General features: G+C 33.6%; 3 protein-coding genes across 5 annotated transcripts; 2 read left to right on the top strand and 1 right to left on the bottom strand.

The window, feature by feature from the left end:
• Nucleotides 1-625: 625 nt before the first annotated feature.
• LOC148313206 (sodium channel and clathrin linker 1) lies at nt 626-13,514 on the top strand. Of its 3 annotated transcripts, XM_088266737.1 has the most exons (12): nt 626-861; nt 947-1,001; nt 2,394-2,573; nt 3,326-3,448; nt 5,220-5,558; nt 6,982-7,060; nt 8,245-8,428; nt 9,013-9,136; nt 10,149-10,297; nt 10,875-11,048; nt 11,937-12,562; nt 13,360-13,514. In XM_088266737.1, the coding sequence occupies exons 1-11, from the start codon at nt 839-841 to the stop codon at nt 12,091-12,093; spliced, it is 1,587 nt and encodes a 528-aa protein (XP_088122863.1). In that variant the 5' UTR covers nt 626-838; the 3' UTR covers nt 12,094-12,562; nt 13,360-13,514. The 3 variants fall into 3 exon arrangements, with proteins under 3 accessions (XP_088122863.1, XP_088122878.1, XP_088122869.1); XM_088266752.1 differs by lacking the exons at nt 5,220-5,558; nt 13,360-13,514 and having other exon boundaries at nt 657-861; nt 11,937-12,270; XM_088266743.1 differs by lacking the exons at nt 10,875-11,048; nt 13,360-13,514 and having other exon boundaries at nt 657-861; nt 11,937-12,263.
• Nucleotides 13,515-14,062: 548 nt separating this feature from the next.
• lsn (vacuolar-sorting protein SNF8) lies at nt 14,063-18,049 on the bottom strand. The gene is made up of 4 exons (XM_088266765.1): nt 17,671-18,049; nt 16,837-17,038; nt 15,800-15,946; nt 14,063-14,752 (listed from the first exon to the last, which is right to left on the bottom strand). Exons 1-4 carry the CDS (start codon nt 17,936-17,938, stop codon nt 14,620-14,622), a joined length of 750 nt encoding a protein of 249 aa, XP_088122891.1. The 5' UTR covers nt 17,939-18,049; the 3' UTR covers nt 14,063-14,619.
• A 172-nt stretch (nt 18,050-18,221) lies between these two features.
• Nucleotides 18,222-21,997, top strand: LOC148313204 (transcription initiation factor TFIID subunit 4-like). Its single transcript, XM_088266726.1, has 2 exons — nt 18,222-18,368; nt 18,883-21,997. Exon 2 carries the CDS (start codon nt 19,116-19,118, stop codon nt 21,453-21,455), a length of 2,340 nt encoding a protein of 779 aa, XP_088122852.1. The 5' UTR covers nt 18,222-18,368; nt 18,883-19,115; the 3' UTR covers nt 21,456-21,997.
• The last annotated feature ends 5,207 nt before the right edge of the window (nt 21,998-27,204 follow it).

Raw genomic sequence — 27,204 nt, 5'->3', positions numbered from 1 at the left:
TATAAGTGATTTTTTCACTCTAATATTTATTCAAAATTATCCTGGACTGGTACCTGAAGAGGAGAGCTGATCACCTTTCCTTCATGTGTTAATGATCAAGATAACACTGTGTTTATATAATGCAGTGCCCTATGCACCATTGGGGTGCGGATAAGGGTTTGAATTGAAATCTAAAAACGGGACGTCCCGTTCAAACCGGTATGTATGCGGACTTTAGGTAAAAATGAAATGTCTGTTTCATTGCTTTAGTAGCTAGTGTTTGGCTACCCCTGCATAAGTTCCTTCGAATTCAATGCCCAACGAAAAAGAGATTACTAGCTAAAATGTATATTTTTTCATTTATATTTATTTAATTTGTTACCCAGATCTAGCACTGTAAGCACAAAGCTGTGATCACTTTGGCTTCATATAATTATGTCAATCAAAATAATACTATAAATGCAGTGCCTTTTGCACCATTTAGTTCAGTCAAGAATTTAAATAAAAGGATTTTGCGAAAAATTTTATTAAAATTTATTTTGGTATTTTTTCTTCTTCCAATATTATACAAAACTTAATTCGGGTCGTGTGAAACCGTTTATTTCCTTTTTTATGACCTTCCAATACAAAACCATAGAAAAAATTCAGGTTGTTTACAAACACGGCCGGTATATTTTATCTTTGCAAACGTCATAATGACAAGCCCGGAATTAAATAATGAATATACAAAAAAATATCCATTTGCATAAGGGTTTTTACCGCTAAAATGAAAGAAATGTATTATTAATAATGGTTTTAACATAATAAATATCACAAGTGTGTTGAATTCACACAGCATTGGAATTCTCTGTCGGAAATAATGTCTGAACCGGCTAATGAGCTGTACATAATTTGATTAATTGATCATTTGTATATTGCGCATTTTATTTGTAAAATTAACTCTTATTTTCTTTTGTTATATATCTAGTGGTCCTCCAGACTCCCTAACAGACGCACTTCAGTCACAAATATTGTTTTATAAGGTTTGCTTCTTCAATTAGATTACATTGTTTTGATTTTTGTGTTTGTGTTTTTTATCATCTTTATTTCTGCACAAATTGTATTTTAGTAAAAATCCATCCAAATAGTAATCCTAAGAATGCATCTCCCATTCAGATAAATGTGATCTAATAAACACTACAGTGTTCATCCTCATCTCATAGCAAAACAAGATGAAATATTTGTTTTTTTGCTCAACCTGTTTATATTACGGTAGGTTCAAATTTAGAGACTTTTTTAGTTAGTACTGTTCTATATTTACACATTTTGGAATGGTATGTTTTACGCCTGCCGACCGCTGGCGATGGGATTTGATAATTATGCACATAGCGTAGACCTTAACAAAGAGATTGGTACATAATATTCACATTAAAACATTAAATATATAATTCCTTCTTTTCTGACTTTGAAATGAGGCCGGCGCAGAAAGTAAAAATACCCTTCCCATCCTTGAGCATCAACCGAATGGGTAGAAATACCTTTCCCGTTGTTAAGTGTGTTAAAATAATTTCATTAATTTTTTTTTTCTTTATTTAAAATTCTTTTGCATTACATAAATTCAAAAACAAAAAATATTTATAAAAAATAAAAATAAATACAAAAAAAGATCCCACAAAGGCATGGCCTGTGTGTGGGTACACAAAATAAATAGTCATAGTACAGGGTATAAGGGTATAGGTTTCTAAGTATAATTAGTTAATACAAAATACAAAAAACTTAAATTAAATACAAAAAAAAAAAAATATTGATTCGGCAGTCACTTCGTGGTAAAATCTATCTATGGTGTTAAAATATTTATATTATTTTTTGACATCTCATCAAAGATGAAGAAGAATATGGAAGTCTGGGCATTTACGGGGCTGACCACCGTCATAGGCTGGTTTAAGTGACCACTTTACACACGTGTAACATTCACCAATTCTGCCCATTATTGACAACCACACTACTCTTTCATCTCACCAATAGATGTCTCTAGTGATGTTCTAGTGATTCAAGAATAATGTTTCAAAATTGGTTTATATATATATATATATATATATAGAACTTCCAAGAATTTGAGTAGTGTGGTTGTCAATAATGGGTAAAATTGGTGAATGTTACACGTGTGTAAAGTGATCACTTAAACCAGCCTATGAAGGTCGTCAGCCCCGTAAATGCCCAGACTTCCATATTCTTCTTCATCTTTGATGAGATGTCAAAAAATTATATGAAAATAACTCTTGTAATTGGAGATAATCCAGATTTTGGGAACAAGTATTTGGACACACTCAAAATGTTGTTTAAAACATTTAAATTACTGCATCGCCATATACTTGGAGTTTTTTAATCAAAGTACTGTTTTTTTTGGTATTTAATTTTCAATTTTTTTTTACTAGGGGGAGTATGACAACCTTAAAATTGAAACTAAAGCTTTAGTTCAAGAAAATGCAGAGATTTCCAGGCAACTTGATAACCTCCTGCAACACAAAAGTGAAATTGATAATATCAATGTCCTACGAGAAAACAGTAAAGAAATTATAGAAGACTTGCAGCACCAACTTAATCTTTGTCAAAAGGTATTAAATACATACATATTTTTTTTTTTTAATCAATAATAATTCTTTATTCGCAGTATTTTTACAAAATGCAAACTATGCCATGTTCTCTCTGATTCCGCAGCTTCACATGTTAGCCAATGCTTTTGAAAGTATAGATTTATTTAATATATTGTTATACACCTTGAAGTCTGTACTTTCTCAGCATTTCTTCTCCATGTTATAATGGATAAATTTAAACATTGTGTTTCACTCTCTCTCGCTGCTCGCTGATAGTGTGTGAAGGAGACATATTTACCAGTGCTTACTATTTATTTTATTATTATTTTATGTTTAAGACTTTTTGTTTCTCTATTAGTGTATTTTTATATAAGATAATGTATAGATGTATTATGTTAAAGGCATTGGCCATTCAATAAATAAATAAATAAATAATTTGTATTAATTTTCTAGACATTTCTAGTTTTACAATTTTAAAATTAATAACGCAGTTCTCCAATAAAGATACTAAGCTCTTGGTGCTTGGAGAGGGACTTACACTTATTATTTATATTTGTTGGCGAAACAATTTTTTTTTGTTTTTTGTAATTAACATGTATATAATCAATGTAATTAATTTTTTAGCTTTTTGATGTTCTAATTTTTATTTAATGTCATAAATAATATATGTTTTTTTTAATACTTAAAAGGCCAAAATTGTGAGCCTTCTGACACTCTACCAGTTTACTTCAATATTTCTAAAATTATTTCACCACTATCCATTTTTATTACAGGAAAAGGAGTCATTTGCTTCACTTTGGAATTCTTCGCAGAAAACTATAAAAAGCCTAGAAGAAGAATTGAAGACTTATCAAAGTTATCAAAAGACTACTTCATTTCACGGTGATATAGATGATGTATGAATATTATTACCAAGTTGATCAAAAATCATTTAAGTATTCAAATTGGAATGACGTCAGGTGTAGCTTACACAACATTAACTACTTTTACGTAGCTAACAATCTACATTAGCTACATGTGTTTATTGTTTTTTTTTTTCTTATTGCTTAGCACTTATTTTTACTTTATTGCTCTTCTCAACTTGTACATCTTAGAACTGTTTATTTTATTATTATTATTATTTTTACTTTAGCTCTAAATTAAGTCTGCCTATTAATCTTCTTGACTTTTGCTATATTTTATTCTTGCTCTTTACTTTTAACTCATTTAACATTTGTGAAATTTTGTAATTGGAATGTTACAATTACCTGTTTTATTTGTTATTCATTATTGTAAATGTACTGATGTTAATGTTCTGTTAAATTTCTAAATAAATAAATTAGTATTACGCAGAACTCTTGATCAGAAATACAGGAATTAAACCTATTTGCACTAGTGTTAAAGGCCTCAGTATCAACTTTACAAATCTTACATACTTGATGCTTTATGTCACCAACATACTGAAATGCTGTTTTTTTTTTAATGGACGATTTATAATTTTATTATAAACACAAAGAGAATGTTAAAAAAAACTTGTTTATTTATAAATAAATTATGAAAATCTAATATTTCTCCCAAGCAGTACCAGACCTACATAGTTATACCTGGCATCATTATTTTATTTTATTTATTTAGAAATTTAACAGAACATTAACATCAGTACATTTACAATAATGAATAACAAATAAAACAGGTAATTGTAACATTCCAATTTAAAAATTTCACAAATGTTAAATAAGTTAAAAGTAAACAGCAAGAATAAAATATAGCAAAAGAAGATTAATAGGCAGACTTAATTTAGAGCTAAAATAAAAGTAATAATAATAAATCCCTTACCGCACCCCAATGGTGCATAGGGCACTGCTTCATATAAACGCAGTGTTATCTCGATCGATTACACATGAAGGAAAGGTGATCAGCCTTCCACTTCAGGTACCAGTCCAGTGTAATATTGAATAAATATTAGAGTGAAAAAATCGCTTATATTTATTAAACCCCCCTGGGAATCGAACCCGGGACCTCCAGAATGGTAGGCAAGCATAGTAAAGTAAAAGTAGTTATAAAAAAAAAAAAACAGAAACAGTTATTAGATGTACAAGTTGAGAAGAGCAGTAAAGTAAAAATAAGTGCTATAAGGCTACAGCAAAAAAAAACAGTAAACACATAAAACAGAAAACATACGCAACAGATACCTAGCTATTCATATATACAAAGATATATGTATATGATTATATAATGTCCGCCTCCGTAGTGTAATGGTCAGCACGCTTGGCTACCGTTCTGGAGGTCCCGGGTTCGATTCCCAGGGGGGGTCAAATAAATATGAGTGATTTCTTCACTGTAATATTTATTCAATATTACCCTGCACTGGTACCTGAAGCGGAGGGCTGATCACCTTTCTTTCATGTGTAAACGATCAAGATAACACTGCGATTCTATGAAGCAGTGCCCTATGCACCATTGGGGTGCGGATAAGGGTTTTATTATTATTATATAGTACTAGTATTCATTTACAAACTCGTAAATTCCTATGCCTTTTCAAAAAGAGACCAGGTACTAGATCTGCCACTGCTTTTAAGAACTTTCTTATATTATTTATGCTGTATAGTAATCAAATAAAAATAATGCAAAAAATCATATATTGTAAGAGTTAATGGTATAAATCAATATGTACTCTTATTTATTCAGGTAAAAAGAGAATATTCCGGTTTAGTGAAAGTCCTAGAGAATAAATTGTCTTCAGCTTATGAAGATGTCAAATCTAAAGACAAAATTATAAAAAGTTTGACAGAAGAACACTGTGAAACAAAAAGGATATCTTCGGAAAAAGATAGTTGTATAAATAGCTATAAAGCGAAGCAAAGTGAAGATAATTCAAAGGTTGAATCGCTGGAAAAGGAACTGGCCTATCTGAAAACCGAGTTGGCAATATGCAAGAGAAACTCGGAGGATATGCTAAACAATATGGAATTGTGTAGGCAGAATATGGATTCTTATGCCAAAAAGGAATCCGAATGTAGATATAAAGTAAGTTAAAACTAATTTCAATTTAATGTTAATATTTTTATGTTCAATTCAATACAATTTATTAATTTATAGTTAACATACACATTACAAACTTAAATTTAAATCGTATACATTAACAAAAAAAGAAAATAAGCAAGAATACCATTGCTAAATGTGTAGAAGAATGCCGCTTCGGAAAACTCCTTCAGACACATGGAACAGATTTAGATATAGATAACATAGTGGTAGCTCTTCCTACAGGCATAACCATCGGCAGGTTGGTCCTGGGTATAGGAATGTGAAACAATCTATGTAACTATCGGGAACATACAGACTAATGTTCTGGATAATTTCAGGTTTATCGATCATACCGCACAACAATCGATAAAAATGCGTAATCAAATACACATTCCTTCTAGTCTCTAAACTATTGTAGCCAAGCATACCCTGGAGAAACTCGGTCGGGTAGAGCCAAGGATAATAGCCGTACTCTCTCATGTAGAGATACCTCAGAAACTTCTTTTGGATTTTCTCTACCATAAGAGAGTACTTAAGCTCGTGTGGCCCCCAAATCATCGAGTCACTCTCGAGTCTACTTCGCACCAAGGAGTTATAAAGAGTTCCCAGTACGCGGGTATTTACGAAAACTCTGGCACTACGCAGAACAAATCCTAGCATTTTCAATGCATTACCACTGACTGCCTCTATGTGATCGTGAAATGTTGTGGAATATACAGTATATAGTGGCAGTCCGCCTTCGTAGTGTAATGGTCAGCACGCTCAGCTACTGTTCTGGAGGCCCCGGGTCGATTCCCAGGGTGGGGTCAAATAAATATGAGTGATTTTTTCACTCTTATATTTATTCAATATTACCCTGGACTGGTACCTGAAGCAGAGAGCTGATCACCTTTCCTTTTAATGTTAACGATCAAGATAACACTGCATTTATATGATGCAGTGCCTTATGCATGATTAGATAGGCTACTTTACAGATACATCGCCAAGACTTCATTCTATCTAATTTCATTCCATAATAATCTAATAGTAATAATAATCTATGATAATCTAATACTATGAAATAGTTATATAATAGCAACTTGACTACTTAACAAAGCCATAGCTCCTGAAATGTGTCTCCGGAAAAAAAACGATTTGTCACAATTTGACAACAGTAGATATTATAAATAGTTTATTTGTAAATCAGTATTGACCGAACCAATAACCTTATGCCCTATGCTTATAAAATTTTCATTAATTGATTCAGCAGTCACTTTGCGATAAAATCTATCCATTTTTAGTTTTACCTAGTAAATACCACTATTGTATTTATAAGTAAAACTTATAAAATTAGTTAAGAACAGTTGAAAGAGTATCGGGTTATATTGAGATCAGACAGACTAGCGTTGAATTCAATAGATTAATACATATATCATTATTTTCCAAGGTTGCAGAAGCATTAAGAATAGTGGATGCGGCCATTTCAGAACGAGACGCAGCTCTAGACAGAGAAAAAACTACTGCAGGTATATATAAATTTTTTGTATTTAACAATATGTTACCAGTACAAAATATATTATTCTTCTTCTCCGTCTTAGTCCTCATTACTGAGGGTTGTGACCCTTGTGGAAGCAATGACTCTTCTCCAGTTATTCCTTGAGTGCGCTGCACGTAGCGCTCCAACCGCCTGGGTGCCTGCACTGCCTTAACTTGATTCTATTATATTAACACAAAAAAAGATCCCACAAAGGCATGGCCTGTGTGTGGGTATACATTTTATTTTAAGTTTTAATTAAGGGTACCAAAAGAATATGATAGATACAAAATATAAACAGATTAAAAGTGCTGATTAAACACAAATATTTGTTATAGTTGAAATGTAACTTTGTTTTAAAACCACTATAAATATTTTATTATAACTTAATAATGTCTACCGGTTTCGAAGCTAACCGCTTCTTTATGAATTTTGTTTAGTAGATAATGTTTTAGTATTAATCAGTCTTGATAAAGAAGCTGTTAGCTTCGAAACCAGTAGACATTGTAATTAAGTTATAATAAAATATTTATAGTGATTTTTAAACAAAGTTACAATTCAATTATAAAATGGAAAATCACAAAGTTAGTGCATCAAATATAAATTTTATGAATATTTGTTTTTAACACAAGACAAAAAACCAAAAAATTTCAATGAAAAAAATTAACAATGAGTATATACTTTAATCATATATCACTCAATCCTTTCAAGAACGTCATATATCAAAAAACTTGATTTTTCAGGAGAACGTTTTTTAAGTTTAATAATATAATACAATGTATTAAAAATAAATATCAAGCCACTCATTGAACTTTTTACTGTGCAACATATCTTTTTAGGTAGAACCTGAAGGTATTTTCTCCATTTGAAAAATATTGAGTATATTCAAAAAAATAATTAAACAATCCTTTTCTTCAAAATGCAAAAACAACACTTTCTGCCCTGTAGCGCGTAAATATTAAGTTAAAAATATGCCTCTTTTTCTGGGATATAGTACATTTTCTGGGCATTCCAAAAACATGCACAACTCAAAATTGATGATTTTTGATTTATGACGTTCTTGAAAGGAGTGAGCGATATGTCATTCATTTAAAAAAATCATGATTTAAAATACAAATAAACCCATATTATCTTGCCAACTTTTCTGATGAATAATTTTATTATTTTTCTTCACAGAGGAATGTACTAGACTGTCGAATCAAGTAACGGAAATTCTCAATGAATCAACTCTACGGGTGCAGAAGGAAATAGATGTTGCAAAACAGAGCTATAATGATAAGCTCAATGATATGCTCATACATATTCAGCGCTTAGAACTCGAAATGGGGGAGAAAAATCTGTCACTAGAGAGGGCCTTGCGGTAATACATTTCAATAATTTCAATTCCCATCTAATTGAGCTTAGCGCCATGCTAATTTACATAGATTTTAGATCCACAAGGGTAGGATACAGAGGGAGGATCCCTTCAGCCACATTCTTTATCCACTGACTATTCTCAAAACAATGCATCTCTTATGAATATCCGTAGGAGACACATTGTTTTGACATTAATCGCTAAATATGTTCTCTTATTACGCCATTAACATGAATGAAATACATAGAAAATATTGTTATAAATAAAAAGTATTATATTTAAATAGATTTAAATATAAGGTTGCAGAGTTGTAAAATTTAAGGTACGCTTTTCTGAAAGATAAACAATGATATAAGTGCAAAATTAAAAAGCATTTTCTGATATATTCATGAAAAATTATCAACCATTTTGTAATTTATTTTTTTACTGTTGGTAAAATTTATGCCCCGTTTTAAAATCTATTTGTTACTTTGGAATGTAGCTTATCATACTTACATTACTTTGGCATTAAACACTCATTTTCTTTTTGGTAGATAATTTTAGTTAATTTCTAAATTTGTAACTAACACCCTCAAATATATTTCTTTCAGAGATTGTAAAATGCTGGAGGACGAAATCGGGAGACATCGGAAGGGTACACATAATCAAGATGATGAAAACAACTACAGAGTTTTACTTCTTGAGCAGAAATTGGAAGCTACTTTTCAACAATTGGTATAATATTTACTTCTTCTGCCATCAGCTATCAGAGGTTGGCAATCATTATGGTGACTATCATCCTGTTGACAACTGCAGGAAACAATTTTGTCTTATTGCATCTTCCACGAGATGTAGCATCTTCCTTTGCTCTGCCAACCACGTATTATTCCCTTGATCAAGGATGGCCAACCCGCGGCCCGCCGGGTGTCTACTTGCGGCCCGCGGAGCAAATCACACATTTTTTCCTTTAGTGTACACAAAACCATCAAAAGAACATTCCATAGTGCGTAGTTCGTATAATATCCCATATATGGGAGTATTCACTATCCTGGCAATTTCAAGACCCACAATGGCGTCAAGTAGTAAAGACATTGGACTAAAAAAGAGAAGAGTAACAGAAGAACCGAGAAGTTTTTAAGACAGATGGACTATAAACTATTTTTTTGTGGAATTTAAAACAAAACCAACATACCTGATATGCAATGATTCTTTTTCTATTTTGTAAATGTATATGTACCATTAAACGGCATGACGAGGTTAAGCATGCAAATAAGCAAAAAGTACCTTATACATATCTATCTTGTTTGCTTTGAATAAAAAATAAATTTTGTTTTACGGCCCGGTAGGTTACGGAAATCACATTTCTAAAATCTGGCCCGGCTACTGAAAATGTTGGCCACCCATGCCCTAGATGATAAGTAGATTGAATCTATATTTTGGTACTCTCTTCTCAATACACTCAAGAGCTTCCATATTTTAATCTCGATTTTTCGACATATCCCAAAAGTCTTCAATATTTATGACTTGCTGCCCAGAAGATTTTGACGATCATTCCATAGATCCACATCACAAATGACTATGATAAATTTTATGAGGTATCTTTTGATTCAGGGTTAATTTTTACTTGCTTTTTAAGTTAGAAAAATATTTTATTAGTTAATTTAATGAATTCACAGATTCTTAAGTTTTTTTTATCAAAATTTAAAATGTATTTTTATCTTATTGGATATAAATAAATTACTCACAGATACTATCAGAGAGGCGGAATATACAAATAGTGTCAGAAAAGGAGAGCCTTCAAATGGACTTCGATCAAATGACAAATGGTTTCCAGAGAGACAAGCGCAGAAGGGAATGGGAGGAAAAACTACATACTAATGAAATAGATAGTCTCAGGTATATATGATATCAAATTATCAATCAATAAGTTTAAAACAGATTGCAGCTAAGTAATTTGTATTTTAGGTAGCCCGCATGTTACAATAATCAGCTCCAGATATAACAAATACATTTATCAAATGACTGGCAGCATTAAGCGGAAGTGTTTATTATCAACCTTTCATTATTCACTCTTTTTTCAATCCATGCGTCTTCAATATTGTTAATTGAAGTAATAAAACTTTTCGCAGTACGAACCCGGTTCATACGCATTTCATAGTGTGAAAGGGAAACATCTGCAGGAAAAAAAATATTATTACCTAAAAAGATTATTTTTTAAATGTGCGAAATGGCGAATTTGCGAAAGTCGAATGTGCGAAAGATGAGGTCCGCCTGTAATGTTATTGTAATAAAAAAATGTGTCAAAATTAAATAATGTGTTGTATGAACATATTATGTCATCTTTATTAGTGGTGCAATGGGTTAAATAAATTCTCAAACTCACTAAAATGTTATTAGACATCCCTCCCTTTCTTCTCTTTTAGTCACTCCCATATTTGTAAAAATCCTCCTTTGCTTATTATGTCATTTCCAGAACTCAAATAGGTAATCTAAGGGAGGCGATAGACGATGCTCACAAGACAATACAAAAGTTGCAGTCTGAACTTATTGTTAAGGAAGAATTAGAGGAGACCCTGGAGGGAGAAAAGTTAAATGCTACCAAAGAATTCGAAAGACATTTTGAAATTCAACAAAAGTTGAATGCTAAGTATGTTCATATTAAAAATTTATATTTGTATCAGTCTATCTCATAGTTTTTTTAGGCTAGCGCATCCCTGCTAAAATTTCTCATTGACAGTAGGAAGGAAATCACCAGAGGAATATCATAGGGGGAAAGAATGTAAATGTATTACCTGTTTCCCAATTATCCTTTCTATTTCCTAGTACCTCTAGACCCCTCTAAAACAGGCATGTCAAACTTGCAGCCCGCGGGCTGCATGCGGCCCGCGGGTATGTTTTTTGCGGTAAAATTTTTCATGAAATCTTTTTTTGTACGGGAACATATGATATTCTTTTACAAGATCATTAAGTTGGATCTACTGTACCTCATGTAGCTGTCTTTGATAATAAATTATTCACTTAAAGTTAGATAAAAATGAAAATGATATTTTCGAGTTTTTGATGTGGCCCGCCGGCGTACCCAAAATTCCTTATGCAGCCGTTGGTGCCTTTTGAGTTCTACACCTCTGCTCTAGAAGATCTCTCGAGATTTCAAATTGGGTACTTATGGTCTATCTATATAGTCCATTTTGAAAGACAGCAAACTATGGGTCTTCAACTTCATGCATTCAGTTCTTTACAATTTCAATTTGTCCTGCTCATCTCAACTGTAATCTAATCTAACTGTAATTGACAGTAAACATTTTTCTTCTATTATTGAAGGAAATACAACATTGGAAAAATATTGATTAAATCATTGAACATTTCTTATTATAATAATGTCAGTTTCACATAAAGCTTTCTTGTGACTAGTAGAACCCTGTTTTTATTTTTATAAAACATCTTTAGCAGAATAGCTGTTTTAACATTTCACTGCGCAAGATAATGCACAAAATAGTATATGAATACTTCCATAATTCATCTTTTGAATTTTTAGGTGGAAAGACAGCATGAAAGACATCACATATAAACTTCAAAACAAGTTAGAGGAACTGAAAATTGAAACAAAACGCTTGAAACGAGATAATGCAAAACTTAGATTAAAATGTGGAGAAGAGGCTAGGCATTCAGAATCAGATAGTCTTCGCAGCTAACAATTCAACTTTCTCTTATTTGAACCAAAAATAATTTTATTTGAAAAATACATGTTGATTTTGGGTGACCAGAGCGTTTAGCTTCATCGGTGTTTGTACAACCGTATTTGTTTGTTTGTACAACCAGAAAGAAAAAGATTGCAGAACTTGTAAAATAATTGTCAGAATGCCATGAAATTTGACTCTTTTCATTTGAAATTGGTACTATCCAGAAATCATTTAAGTCTGTTAACAGTGTTGCCATGTATGTCTCAAACCGGAGACTTATCGATCGATGTGTTTCTATGGAAAAACTACTGTAAACAAATCAGAATTTTTAACCATTCAGCTGCGGTTTACATCTATCTCCAGAACACACTTGCTGTTTTTGCGGATTACGTCTGAAGACATTATTCAAGTCATAATATGTTATATATTTACATATCTGTGATTATTTTATTTAAAGATTATTTATTTCATGCGGGATAATGTATTACAGTGGTACCTCGACATACGAGTTTAATTCGTTCCGCAACCTTGCTCGTATCTTGAATTACTCATATCTCAAAGCAAATTTCCCCATACAAAACAATTGAACTACCATTAATCCGTTCCAACCTCCAAAATGTCACCCCCAGTTATTTTTGTTACGTGGTTTTGAATAATAAAAACGTATTTATAAATATCAAATATTTATTGCACAAAAACAAAAAAGAGAATGTAAAGAAATAAATTAGATATCCTCACTGGTCTTTGCCTTTTTCGCTACATTTTTCTCGCTTTCACCTGTAGGCTGTTCAGAAAAAAACATGTCCAAGGAGGTTTGTTTCTTCCTCCCTCTCAGAATGTTCCGGAAATGAGTTAGGCAAGTGTCATTAAAAAGGTCAGATGCACGACCTGTTGCAACTTTTTCTGGGTGTTTTTTTTCCACGAACTGTGAAACTCTCTCCCACATTCCTAAGATCTCCTTTATCTCACTTGTAGAAATAACCTCCTCCTCTGACTCCTCAAAACCAATTTCTTGCATAACCTCAGTATGCTGCTGTGACTGTAACTCTTGTATCTCCTCAGTCGTCAGTTCCTGGGTGTGCTCCTCGATGAGCTCGTTCACGTCTCTCTCTTCCACCTCTAGACCCATGGATTTCCCCAGAGATACAATCTCCTTCTCTACTGAAACACCAAACCGAACTCGTATCTCGAATTTCGCTCGTAACTAAAAGCAAAAAATCACTTGCTCGTCGGCTCGTATCTCGAAAAACTCGTATGTTGGGGCACTCGTATGTCGAGGTACCACTGTATAATATTATTATACGATTATTACAAAACAGATACCAAAAGATGTATGTATACATTCCTTATTATTATAAAAGAAGTTTCCATATTTTTATACCTGTAAGTGCATCACTTATACAGTACTGAAATAAAATGAATTTTAAATTTGACTTTTTTATTCTTGTTATTTGTATGACCTACATAATTCCAAGCTTACGACCATCTATGTCTGATAACATTATGTGACATGTAATCTATCGTAATTTTTTTTGGTGATTTTCATTTCTGACAAAAAATGCACATTTTTTTTCTTGCATCGGACAGTATTACTTCTTCCAACCCTAATCTGCACCCCAATGGTCCATAGGGCACTGCATCATATAAACATAGTGTTATCTTAATCGTTAACACATGAAAGAAAGGCTCCCTCACCCTCCGCTTCAGGAACCAGTCCAGGGTAATATTGAATAAATATTAGAGTGAAAAATTATCTTAATTTATTTAACTCCCCCTGGGAATCGAACCCGGGACCTCCAGAATGGTAGCTAAGCATGCTGACCATTACACTACGGAGGCAAACAAATTAAAATTTATACAAGACAAAAATATTTTTAAATCAAAATGGTATTTTGTGATACATTTAGAAAAATATATGCAGGAGTTAAAATTTAAATATATGAAATGGGATGACAACATAACAAAACACATACACAGTAAATTAGTTTAAGTTTTATTTATTGTTTATTTCTTATCACAGATTTTTATTTATATACTTATACATGTGGGGTGTAAAAGAAAAATCTCTATTATGCAATATAATTTTTACTTTAACAAGTAAATGATTTATAATTATTGTAAGACTTCATATAAAAATGGAAATAAATAAATATGTATATAAAGTATGTCCTGGCTTCAGGAAGTGGAACGGGATTTAATGAGCCGAGGATCTCTTCACCCTGGTGAGGGATCATTCAAGCCGATTCTAAATGACAGCTTTTTTGGCGGGAAACATTGCAGAACCAATGTCAAAATTGACCTTAAACAATAAGTGTTATGTTTCTGTGATTATCGTTAGATTCTCTTTGATTTCAATAATCGCTTATTCTTTCAGATGCACGTCAAAGTGCCTTCTATATGCTCAAATATATATGACTTTGAGATTGATATATTTTTCAGTTCAGTTCAGCAGTTCATTTTTTTCCTAGTACCTCTGTAATTGAGGAACTGATAATAATGAACGTGTTCCTTAGTTCATTTTGAGAATATATAAGGTTATTATGCAGTAACACATGCAGCAAACATGCTAGGAAACCAATATTGCTTTTCATTAGGAGCCTGTGTATCTATCCACGCTAATCCTTCTTTCACCATGTGTTCCAAAGCTTTTTGCGCTCTTGTTTCTTCCCAACTGCAAATAATACAATTTTTTTTTTTTAAATGTTTTTTTTAATTGAATTTTTACTAGGTGTATACCAGTATTTCTTGAAATTTATTGTGTTTCATATTATGTTTCAATGCATTTAGTATGCAAAGCGTTGAAGGATGAAGAAAAGGTACAAGCTGTTTCTTATTTTTCATCAATGGGAACATGGACAATAGGGGAGAGGAGTTAGTCATTGTCATAAACTAATTATGGGTTTATTTTTAAGAATTTCTATTCTTTCAAAATGTTGTAGTTTATGAATATTTATTTAACACATTGTTGTCAGGCAGTTTTTTCATCAACCCGATCCTAATTAGAATCATATACTAATCACAAGTAACCACAAACCCAATTCCGATCTGTACAATGTTTCGTGGCATCTCACGCGCTCTACTAAAATTAAGCAAATAAGCATCAAAAATAAAAGTAAGCTTATAAGCCTCTCCCGCCCTTTACCAATACATAGTATGTAAAAGACACTTTTCAGTGTTTCCCGCAAACATGTGGTAAAAAAATCTACTTCTTACCCTTATCCGCACCCAATGGTGCATAGGGCACTGCATTATATAAACGTAGTATTATCTTGATCGTTAACACATGAAGGCAAGGTGATCACTCCTGCGCAGGAGTGATCACCTTGCCTTCATGTGCTCCAGGGACCAGTCTAGGCTAATATAAAAATATATGTGTCGGGTTGTGGTCCTGTGGATAGTGTCGCGGACTCTTAAATCAGAGTTTCTCGGTTCGAACCCACTCTACCACAATTTGATACCTATTTCTAATAATGAGCCGCTTAGGCTCACAGAAATAGTATGAAATTGAAATATTTGTGTAAATAATAAAAACATAAATATTTATTTTTGAAAAAAAAAATTAGATTGAAAAAATCACTTATATTTACTTGACCCCCCTAGGAATCAAACCCGGGACCTCCAGTACGGTAGCTGAGCATGCTGACCATTACACTACGGAGGCGGCGAAAGAATCTACATTAAATAAAACAATAAAACGAATAAATAAATATATAGTTACCTTAAATGTTCCTGTAAACTCCCGACTGACACCCAAGCCCTGTTGGATGCAGTGGCCTGCTGCAGTACAGCTGTATGGTCCATGTTCAGCTCCCCGGGAATAGATTGCACTAGCCACTGGCCTTTACCAACTGGTACAACGCTGAATCTGTTCCAAATAAATACAATAATTAGTGTCTTCAACCCATATCCACCACTGCTGGGCGAAGGTCTCCTCCACTGTCTGCCACTCCTTGCGGTTTTGGGCCTTCTTCCACAACGCCTTTCCGGCAATTTTGGCAACGTCATCTGTCCCTTCTCACTGGTTGACGGCCTATATTTCTACGCCCAGTTCTCGGTCGCCACTCCATAACATTTCTTCCCCACCTCCCATCTTCTCGCCTGGACATCCCGTCCGGCTTATCCCAATCATTATAACGGGGGTTTTCCACAGTCCAGTCACTATGCGATTACCGTACATAAAAATGCATTTATTTACAGCAGCATTTTTTGTAATCATGAAATGGATCTTTGATAGCCTAAATCCAAGTTTTTATAAAATCAACTATGTTGCATTAGCTGTAATTTTGATGAAAAAAATATTGACAATTTTACTGAACACCTGTACTCTATTATAGAACTCTCTTATCTAGGAAAATCTCTTATCTAGGAGCACTTCCACCTAAAATAAAATATTTTTTTGCTCAATATATTGTGATTTTTCCATATGTAAAATTATTAAATATAGTTTCAATTGCTCATTAACCTTAAGTGTGCTGTATTCAAAAATATTTATTCCAGGAAAACACTATCAATATAGCAATCATAATATCAAATTTTTAATATTTTTTTTAAATTATGATTCCAGTAGAGGTAAGTACTACTTAGTAAGGTAGGGTAGGTACTGGTTGTGTTTTTATGTCACACGGGTAAGTTAGAATAAGCACTACTTTTCTGCCTATATGGAATGCACGTCCCTGAGCACATATGGTGAGGGGAGGGGGGATTACACCAAATACAGTATTATTGGTATAAAATAAATATATATGTTTACCATACCCATTTCCAAATATTCTCAGCTTTTTTACAGCCATCAAAAGGTCCTCCAGAGTTATTTCTTGGTGCTGTTTTCCTTTCCCCCTCGCAGCAATGAGTCTTGTCCGTAATTCGTCTAAGCTAATGAGACCACCATTTTTATAGTTAGTTGATAGACATACTTCCACAACTTGGACCCCTAATTCGTAATAAAAATCACCAATACCTGAAACAAAACAGCTATTGATTTAAAAAATATGAAATATGGGAAGAATAAAAAAAAACGATAAGCATCAAAAGTTAAGGTAAGGCTGAGATCTCGAACGTTATTAGAACGCGATCGACCGCGCTAGGTGCTAGACATCTTTCCGTGCTAAATTTTTTTTGGGTATATATATTGGAATTAGACTTTTTAGAATATATTTTGAAAAAATACCTTTATAATTTTTCAAAACTCTTTACCTTTCAATAACTCTTTTTCAAACCATATATTTATTTCAAAGAAAATTTCTTTTTTTAAATACAAAAACAGTGTTTTAAGGAAATAATTCAACTACATCAAATGTTTCCTGGGTTTAAAAATAATTAATTTGAGATTTATAATAAATATTATTTAGCCCTAATGGCTTCTTTTTTAATTTCACCCTAAGGGTACAACGGATGTTAAAACATCGAAAAAAAATTAACAACCAACATGAGATACATTTCATGGCCTCCCTGAATTTTGGGTCTTTAAATATGTAATAGCATTTAATTACAGGCTATGATGAGTGGTAAGGAGTAAATTATTAAATGAGTATGCGTATGGCGATTTAGTCGAGACAAATTAAGTAATATCCGAAGTAAAAGATTTAGTACCTAAAACAGACCAAAATCCTTTCCCCGAAGCTAAGGGGTCAACGCCAATAGCTGCGCACATTTCTTGAAATTGCTTACGAAATTCTGCATTTTTACGAATTTCGTTCTTGTGTTTGGCTGCAAATTCTTCGAGGTTTTCTCTAAAAACCTCAAGTTGTTTAGACATTTGTTGGAAAGAATTTTCTTGTATTTCCGATCCCTTTTCCTTATATTTTTCTTGCTCCAGCTTTTGCTTGTGAATAGCTCCAACACCCGCTCGCCGCCGCATTTTAAAAAAGTATTTATTTGATAATACCGTCACAAACAACAAAAAAACAACGCTTTAGCCAAAGATTATCCACTCCACCGACTACTGGCCCAAAATCCTGACGTAAATGTCAAAAAACACATATTCCGACGAGTTTGCCAGTATCCATAACAATAATAATAGGTGAATGTGTAGGTACCCATCATAAAATAGGTAAGTACTGTAATATTTTTAGAACTTAGGTAAATTTCAATGTTGGTACTCCCTCTTATGTTCTTCTGCACTAAAATTATACCAACTTAATAACACAATAAATTGTAGCTTGGGTGGGTATGTGCCACACGATTTCCTTTTTTAATAGTTTCGTTTATGTTATGTATAAACACAAAATTGTTGCAAATTTTATAGTTTCTTCAACCTCGGGACGCATTTCATTCAGGATATATCCGAGGTAACGGAATTTATCAGTGTGTTACACCAGCTCAGATAGTGTCTGCTGTACTTGTGTGCCCCAGAACGATGACACCGAATCTTACTTATATTATATTAATCGACTCTTTTTTCTTATTTGCTTCGAAATTTGCGTGTTTATTTTGAGTATAATGTGTACACCCACTGCACCGATTATTTCTGCGTTTAAGGTTATGTTTCCCGGACGCTCGTAACGCTTTATTTCATCGATAAGTTTGAAATATTAACATCTAACCAATCTTTTTGGTATGTCAACTCGAATCTTGGACAAATTGTATTTTTCGAATTGTGTAAGTTTCGCAGTTTCTCCAGAACCCGGTCGATTATCGTAAATTTATCGTACTGTCATTACGATTTGTAAACACGGGAACAGGTTTCCTATTTTCTATCTGTCACTTTTTTGTATAGTTTCATTTTTGTTTCGTAAATTAAACTAAACTAAAATTGTCATGTACATCATTGAATAGACATCATCGGTCGAATGTTTATTTCAGAAAGCGAAGTGCTGTCGGCCGTGATCTGTGACCCTACCGACCCCGGATGGAGCGCGCGAAGCAAGTCTGCGGCAAGATGGTGTTCCGCGGCGCGAGCGGGAGAGCACAGCTTCCCTCGGCATGCGCGTGATCCGCAGTCCTCGGACGCGTTATTACATGGATTTGCCCAGTGAAAGTGACACTCTAGTTATTTTTATGTTCATGTCGCGTAATTACCGCCGGTCCGAGGGAAAATGGCTTCAGCCGAATTCCTAGAGGAAGCTCTCAACACCAACGTAGACGAGTCCGCCGTGAGCGCCATCGTGGGCTCCCTGGAGACGCAGCTCGGCGGCAAGCTGCCCAACGGGGGCGCCATGGCGTCCGAGGCCGCCAAGAGCCAAGGCCAGACCTTCGCGGCGTCCTCGTCGGGCGCGCTGCACCGCGTGCAGACGTACTCGGCCGCGCAGGGCGGCGGGCTCACGCTGCTGCAGAAGGCCGACCCCAAGTTCGCGGGCGGGCGCGTGCTGTATGGCGCGCCGCAGCCCGGCCGCACCGTGGCGCTGGCGCCCTTCTCGCAGAACCTGCTGCAGGCGGGCGGCGCGCACAAGCCGCTGCAGGCGCCGCTCATCCTCAAGCAGGCGCCCGCGCAGGTTGGCATCCGGCCCAGCCTGCCCGTGGAGATCGTCACCAAGGGGCTGTCCGCCACCACGCAGCACGCGCAGCTGCCCGCCAACGTGCAGATCGTCAACATGCGCCCCGGCACGCCCGCGGGCGGCCAGAAGAGCGTCGCGGCCGTGTCGCCGCGCGTCGTCATCGGCTCCCCGCAGGTGCTGGGCGGCGCCGCGCGCCCCGCCGGCTCCGGCATCACGCTGCAGACGCTGCAGGGCTTCCAGCCGGGCCAGCAGGGCCACCTGCTGCTCAAGACGGAGAACGGCCAGTTCCAGCTGCTGCGCGTGGGGCCGCCCGGTCCCGGCACGCCCGCGGGGCAGGCCATCCGCCTAACCATGCCGCCCGGCGCGGGCTCCGCGCCGCTCGTGGTCAGCGGCGCGCCGCAGCAGTCGCCCGCCACGCAGCAGCAGCTGCAGGCCGCCGTGACCGCCGCCTCCGCCGCCTCCGCTGCCCAGCAGCAGCTGCGCCCCGCCGCCCCCACCGTGCTCGCGCAGCGCACCCCCGTGGACAACCTCAAGGAGAAGTGTCGCAAGTTCCTCTCCAACCTGCTCGACCTCTCCAGCAAAGAGCCCAAGACGGTGGAGCGCAACGTCCGGATTCTCATCCAGGAGCTGATCGACATGCGAGTGGAACCCGAGTTGTTTTGTCAGAGACTGGAAAAGTTACTAGATGCCAGTCCTCAACCGTGCTTGATAGGTTTTCTAAAAAAAACATTACCCATTTTGAGGTTGTCGTTAGTTAATAAGGAATTAGTTATCGACGGAATTCACCCCCCGCCGCTGAGCGTAGTCTACTCCAACGTGTCCACTCCTAGCTCCCCGTCCATCCAAAACGTGCAGACCACCATCAGCGCCCAGCCCGTGTCCTCGGCGGGGCTGGTGCACATGCAGACCGTCAACCGGGCCATCACGCACCACCAGAGCCAGGCCATGGCGGCTCCCGCCCCCCCCTTGAACACCGCCAAGAGTACCCCCCTGAGAAATGTGACGAAACAGCAGTCCCAGCAATCTAAAACCTTCCTCAAGTTAACTTCCGGGGTTCCTTCCTCGCCCGGACTGATGGGCGTCACTAAACAAATATCGAAAGAGAAAGAAAAGAAATCCATCACGACGTTCGCTCAGTCGTCGTTTTCTGACATCGATAAGATGGCGGCGGATGACGATATCAACGACGTCGCCGCGATGGGCGGTGTCAACTTAGCCGAGGAGTCTCAGAAGATTTTAAGATCTACAGAAATGATCGGAACCCAGATTAGATCTTGCAAAGATGAATATTTAGCTTCGATGGGGCCATTACAAGTGCGGTTAAAACAGATAGCGTTAAAAAATGGTTTAGAAGAACCCAGTTTCGATGTAGCAGCGCTGATATCCCACGCTCTTCAAGAACGTTTAAAAAACCTAGTGGAAAAATTAGCCTGTATAGCGGAACACCGTTTAGACATAATCAAATTACTTCCTAGCTACGAGGTGACTCAGGATGTCAAGGGTCAACTCAAGTTCCTGGAGGATTTAGACAGGGTAGAGAGAAAGCGAAGAGAAGAGTACGAGAGGGAGATATTGCTGAGAGCCGCCAAATCTAGATCGAAAACGGAAGACCCGGAACAGGCCAAACTGAAGGAAAAGGCCAAGGAGATGCAGCGAGCCGAGATGGAGGAAATGAGACAGAGGGAAGCCAACTTGACAGCGTTGCAAGCCATCGGGCCGCGGAAAAAGCCCCGACTGGGCGCCAATCAGAACGACCAGGCGATGTCTTCGGAATCCAACGCTGTGGACGTAGCTACGGGAAGCAAGAACGGAGCGGGCAGGTCGGCCGCTCCCTTGAGAGCGAGAATGAAGAGAGTCAACTACCGAGACCTTCTCTTCCTCCTGGAACAAGAGAAAGACACGGTTCGAAGTCACCTCTTGTACAAGTGCTACTTGAAATAGTGAGTCTAGCCGAATGACAATGCGTCTGCCTATTATTAAACTATAAAAACAAACCCATAATCTCTTATGGTTTTATCTAAGGACTCAATTTTGCTATAAATTGTTTTATTGTTATAAGTGAAACAAATCTGAAATACAATATGTCTCCGGGTCATCAGTTCCGCAGATATTTTATTGTTTTATAATTTTTACACGGATGTAGATTTTTTTAGAAATTGACCAAAATGTTAACGATAAAATGATTATTTTATGTATATTTTAGTACTATTAAGTATAATTTTGTTATAGAAAACTGGGTGGGTTGGGATTTACAGACAGCGTAGTTTTGTTTTATTTTCTTTTATACCATATTGGCGTAATTATTTACAACTAACCGCAATAGAATAATATATTGTTTCCGCATTCCGGAAATAGCGTCCGGTTTTATTTACTGTTTCAGGAAAATAAATAATTTATTTTACATAAAATAATAAACATCTGTCATGGATCGCTTTGTTTCATTTTAATCTAAATAATAAAGAGTAAGTATTTGTGGAGATCAATATTTATTTTGCATCTTATTGTTACAAGTACTTCACATCACACAAACAATTGCACACATTATTATTTCATAACAATCCGTAGAATAAGTTCAATCCATTAGTTTGATTTAGTACTTCGACAACAAAACCAGAGGACTTTCCATATAGACTAGATATGTTTTTCTTTTGACTAATTAGCACTCTCACACTGGTCCATTATTTATTTATGTCTTTGTCCATAAGTCTGATATGTTTGGGTGAAAGCGCTAATTGGTACAATAAATTGAAGTATATTATTATTATGCCCATTGCAGATGACACACGAATATTAACCACTTATTCGAACCCTTATCCGCACCCCAATGGTGCATAGGGCACTACATCGTATAAACGCAGTGTTATCTTGATCGTTAACACACGAAGGAAAGGTGATCAGCCCTCCGCTTCAGATACCAGTCCAGGGTAATATTGAATAAATATTAGAGTGAAAAAATCACTTATATTTATTACACCCCCTCTGGGAATCGAACCCGAATCGAAATATTTTTTTTTATCAAATGTTACCCACCATGAAGACCCAATGTAATACCCGTTTACATGGTTTTGTTTTACAATTGCCCCCTTTCATAAATAACATCTGTTTTAAAATATTCTTTACCATCAGTTTTAGTATAATTAATTCTCACAGTGCAAACAAATTAAAACTGCTAATGATATCACCTATAATAATAATAAAATTAATTATGTGTATAAACTTAACAATTCGTAACAGTTTTATTGAAATACATGCAATAAAATTATTTATTAGACAATGGTAAAACAATCACAACATTCTTTGCTTAAATTTATATAAATCTATATTATTTCCAACAACAAAACAATGGTTCGGATTACCATAAACTATGATTACTTAAAATTAATATAGGAATCCTTAATCTTTGGCATCTGAACTATATATATATATATATATATATATATATATATATATATATATATATATATATATATATATATATATATATATATATATATATATATATATATATATATATATATATATATATATATATATATATATATATATATATATATATATATATATATATATATATATATATATATATATATATATATATATATATATATATATATATATATATATATATATATATATATATATATATATATATATATATATATATATATATATATATATATATATATATATATATATATATATATATATATATATATATATATATATATATATATATATATATATATATATATATATATATATATATATATATATATATATATATATATATATATGTATTACTTAAAATTAATATAGGAATCCTTAATCTTTGGCATCTGAACTATATATATATATATATATATATATATATATATATATATATATATATATATATATATATATATATATATATATATATATATATATATATTTATATATATATATATATATATATATTTTTTTTTTTTTTTAAACAATCTCTAAGTTTATTTCCCTAGAAGCGGCATTAATGAGCTGCGGATGCTACCACATATGAATTAATGACACTACTAGCTCAATATATTCCTGAAATTTGTTTTGTGAGGCAAATTTTTGACACAAAATTACCCAGATTTACAACAATACCCATCAACTGCTGCAACTACAGGTTATTCACTTCAACATGGATATATCGTAGTCATACAGGAGAAAGTGACCAAGTGCATTTTTTTACGAAACCGTGGTCATTGACTATTTGATATCTTACTAGCCTAATATTGCCCTGAAAAAAATCCCAAAGGATTTAAAACTTGGAAGTATACTATATTGATTTGTTAAAAATGACAAACATTGATGTTTATTTTTTATTTATTTATTTATTTTTTCTTTATTTTCATTGATTAACTGCATTGATGTTTATTTGAGTGATTTAAATATTATATATATATATATATATATATATATATATATATATATATATATATATATATATATATATATATATATATATATATATATATATATATATATATATATATATATATATATATATATATATATACTTAAAATTAATATAGGAATCCTTAATCTTTGGCATCTGAACTATATATATATATATATATATATATATATATATATATATATATATATATATATATATATATATATATATATATATATATATATATATATATATATATATATATATATATATATATATATATATATATATATATATATATATATATATATATATATATATATATATATATATATATATATATATATATATATATATATATATATATATATATATATATATATATATATATATATATATATATATATATATATATATATATATATATATATATATATATATATATATATATATATATATATATATATATATATATATATATATATATATATATATATATATATATATATATATATATATATATATATATATATATATATATATATATATATATATATATATTTATATATATATATATATATATATTTTTTTTTTTTTTTTAAACAATCTCTAAGTTTATTTCCCTAGAAGCGGCATTAATGAGCTGCGGATGCTACCACATATGAATTAATGACACTACTAGCTCAATATATTCCTGAAATTTGTTTTGTGAGGCAAATTTTTGACACAAAATTACCCAGATTTACAACAATACCCATCAACTGCTGCAACTACAGGTTATTCACTTCAACATGGATATATCGTAGTCATACAGGAGAAAGTGACCAAGTGCATTTTTTTACGAAACCGTGGTCATTGACTATTTGATATCTTACTAGCCTAATATTGCCCTGAAAAAAATCCCAAAGGATTTAAAACTTGGAAGTATACTATATTGATTTGTTAAAAATGACAAACATTGATGTTTATTTTTTATTTATTTATTTATTTTTTCTTTATTTTCATTGATTAACTGCATTGATGTTTATTTGAGTGATTTAAATGGGGCCTCCTGAACATTTTACGTTTTGGTAGTTGGTCACTTTCTCCTGTACGACTACGATATAACAAACCAAATTGGACATATTTTAAAATAAATTGGACGTTTTATTTTAATTTATAAAAAGTTAGAATTTTTAAATATGTATTTAAAGTAGTATTGGAAATCTTGTCTGAAAACTTGAGTACACATCGCGCGCACAGACTATGACAGCGCACAGTGCAGGCTTGCCAACTAGACGACTAATGCACTCGCTAGTCTTAAGAATAAAAGATGTGGGCAGGTATTCACACTGAAGGTATATATATGCAGTACTAATATGAAAATATAAAAAAAAAAAAATTATAAAATACAATATAACATTTGATTTGATTTATTCAATGTTTAATTTGATTTTTAAGGCGTGTAATTTGGTTTGTAAAATATGCAATTTGAAGTGAAAAACCTGTACATTACTCCTTGAGGACTTCGGCCATACAGTTCCACTCGTTAAGTGCTAAACCTTGAGTGCTTTGATTAAATTTAAAGCAAAATGATAGTTTTTATAAATTTTTTATGATCAAAAATAAGAACAGAATTAGGCATACATATTGTACATATTTATATATAAGAGCTGTTAAATAAAATATCAAATGTTTTACAGCAGATCTGATATTGGAATACATTTACATGTTTTTATGGCCTGAAAGTTAATGATATTTACAAATACTATGCATCCTTTAAAAATGTATTGATTAATTATACATCATGTGAATAAACAGGAATATCAATATTAAAATACAGACTCGACTGCGAGACTGATATTGGGTTTGATTCCAGGGTCATAAGTCCTATAAAGCTCTGACTTCCATATTTTTTATCTCAGCTTAATGACTGCCGAGATATCAATAAAAGTCCAGTATTTGTATAAAAATATTGTAGCACAATCAGAATATTGTTGAAAAAAATGCATTATTTTGATATAATCTTCTATGCGTTACTGGTTGCAGATAAGGGTAAAAAAAGGGGAAGATAATATTTTACTGGGTCATAATGTGGCTGCACGATAACGGCTATAATAATCTAATAAATTATATGATGCATTTTCATGAAGTATCCAGAAATCTTTAGATAATGTGTATGTTTTTTAACATTACAGCTGGCACCAAATTACATTTGATGTGCTTTCCAAAACAAAACATAATTAAATTAATAGAACAAGCTCCAATATTTTAAATGAGTAATAACTTTATAATGTAACAAAATAACTTTTTTATAAAATCGCAATATATCTTGCTATTACTTAATTATAACATCGACCGGTTTCGAAGCAAAAAGCTTCTTCCTCAAGGCATTTCTGTATTAATAAAGAATAAAATAAGATAGTGTTTTATACACAATATTTTTCTAATTCGCTGTAATAACAACAGATGGTTTATATTCATTTTATGTGAATCATAGAAATTAGTTGATGTCAAACGCTTCCTATTATAACTTCTTGTTATACAATTTCAAAATTTTCCTTTGTGTTATTGGTATTAATCTGTAGAAAATAAAAATGTAAAAAATTTTCTCTATGAATTTCTATAACTTCCTTACCAATTTCCTGTAAAAGCTCTGCAGAATCCAAACCCAAATACCTTAAACTTCAGACATATCTCGACTATGGATGTGGACCCAATAAAAACCACTGGTTACATCTAATAAGTGCATATATTGATAAATGCCCATACTAGCCGCTTTTTATCAATGATTGCACATCATAACCTGAACAATCTTAGCTGAAGAATTAATGGGAGCACCACCCTTGGCATTTTTTTCATATAATAAAAATCTTTTCAACCATGCAAAGATTTACAAAACGTATGAAATTATTTTAGTCTAGTTTTTGCTGTTCTACAGATAATTTCATCAAAGTATACCAAGTGATCACTTAAACCAGCCTATGACGATCGTCAGCCCCGTAAATGCCCAGACTTCCATATTCTTCATCATTGATGAGATGTCAAAAAATAAAGTGTACCAAGTTAGCTCTTAGAGCGCTTGTGCACTACACGGAATTTTACTGTCGGTTTTTTTTTTTAAATAAAAGCGACTACTACAGTTTAGCATGATTGAATTTACGCGCACCATGATCACGCACCGATCAAGCCCACCAATCTAAAGAAAGACGGCTAAAAGCACAAGCTAATCATTCGTTTTATCATGCTAACTGGACTGCTGGACAATAAAATTCCGTGCAGTGCACAAGC

Source organism: Brachycentrus maculatus, unplaced genomic scaffold (assembly GCF_059751285.1).
Source record: "Brachycentrus maculatus isolate JH-2025_06_01 unplaced genomic scaffold, ASM5975128v1 h1tg000017l, whole genome shotgun sequence".
NCBI classification, from domain to species: Eukaryota; Metazoa; Arthropoda; class Insecta; order Trichoptera; family Brachycentridae; genus Brachycentrus; species Brachycentrus maculatus.
Note: the sequence above shows the minus strand (reverse complement) of the source record. Positions and strands in the feature narration are given on the sequence as shown.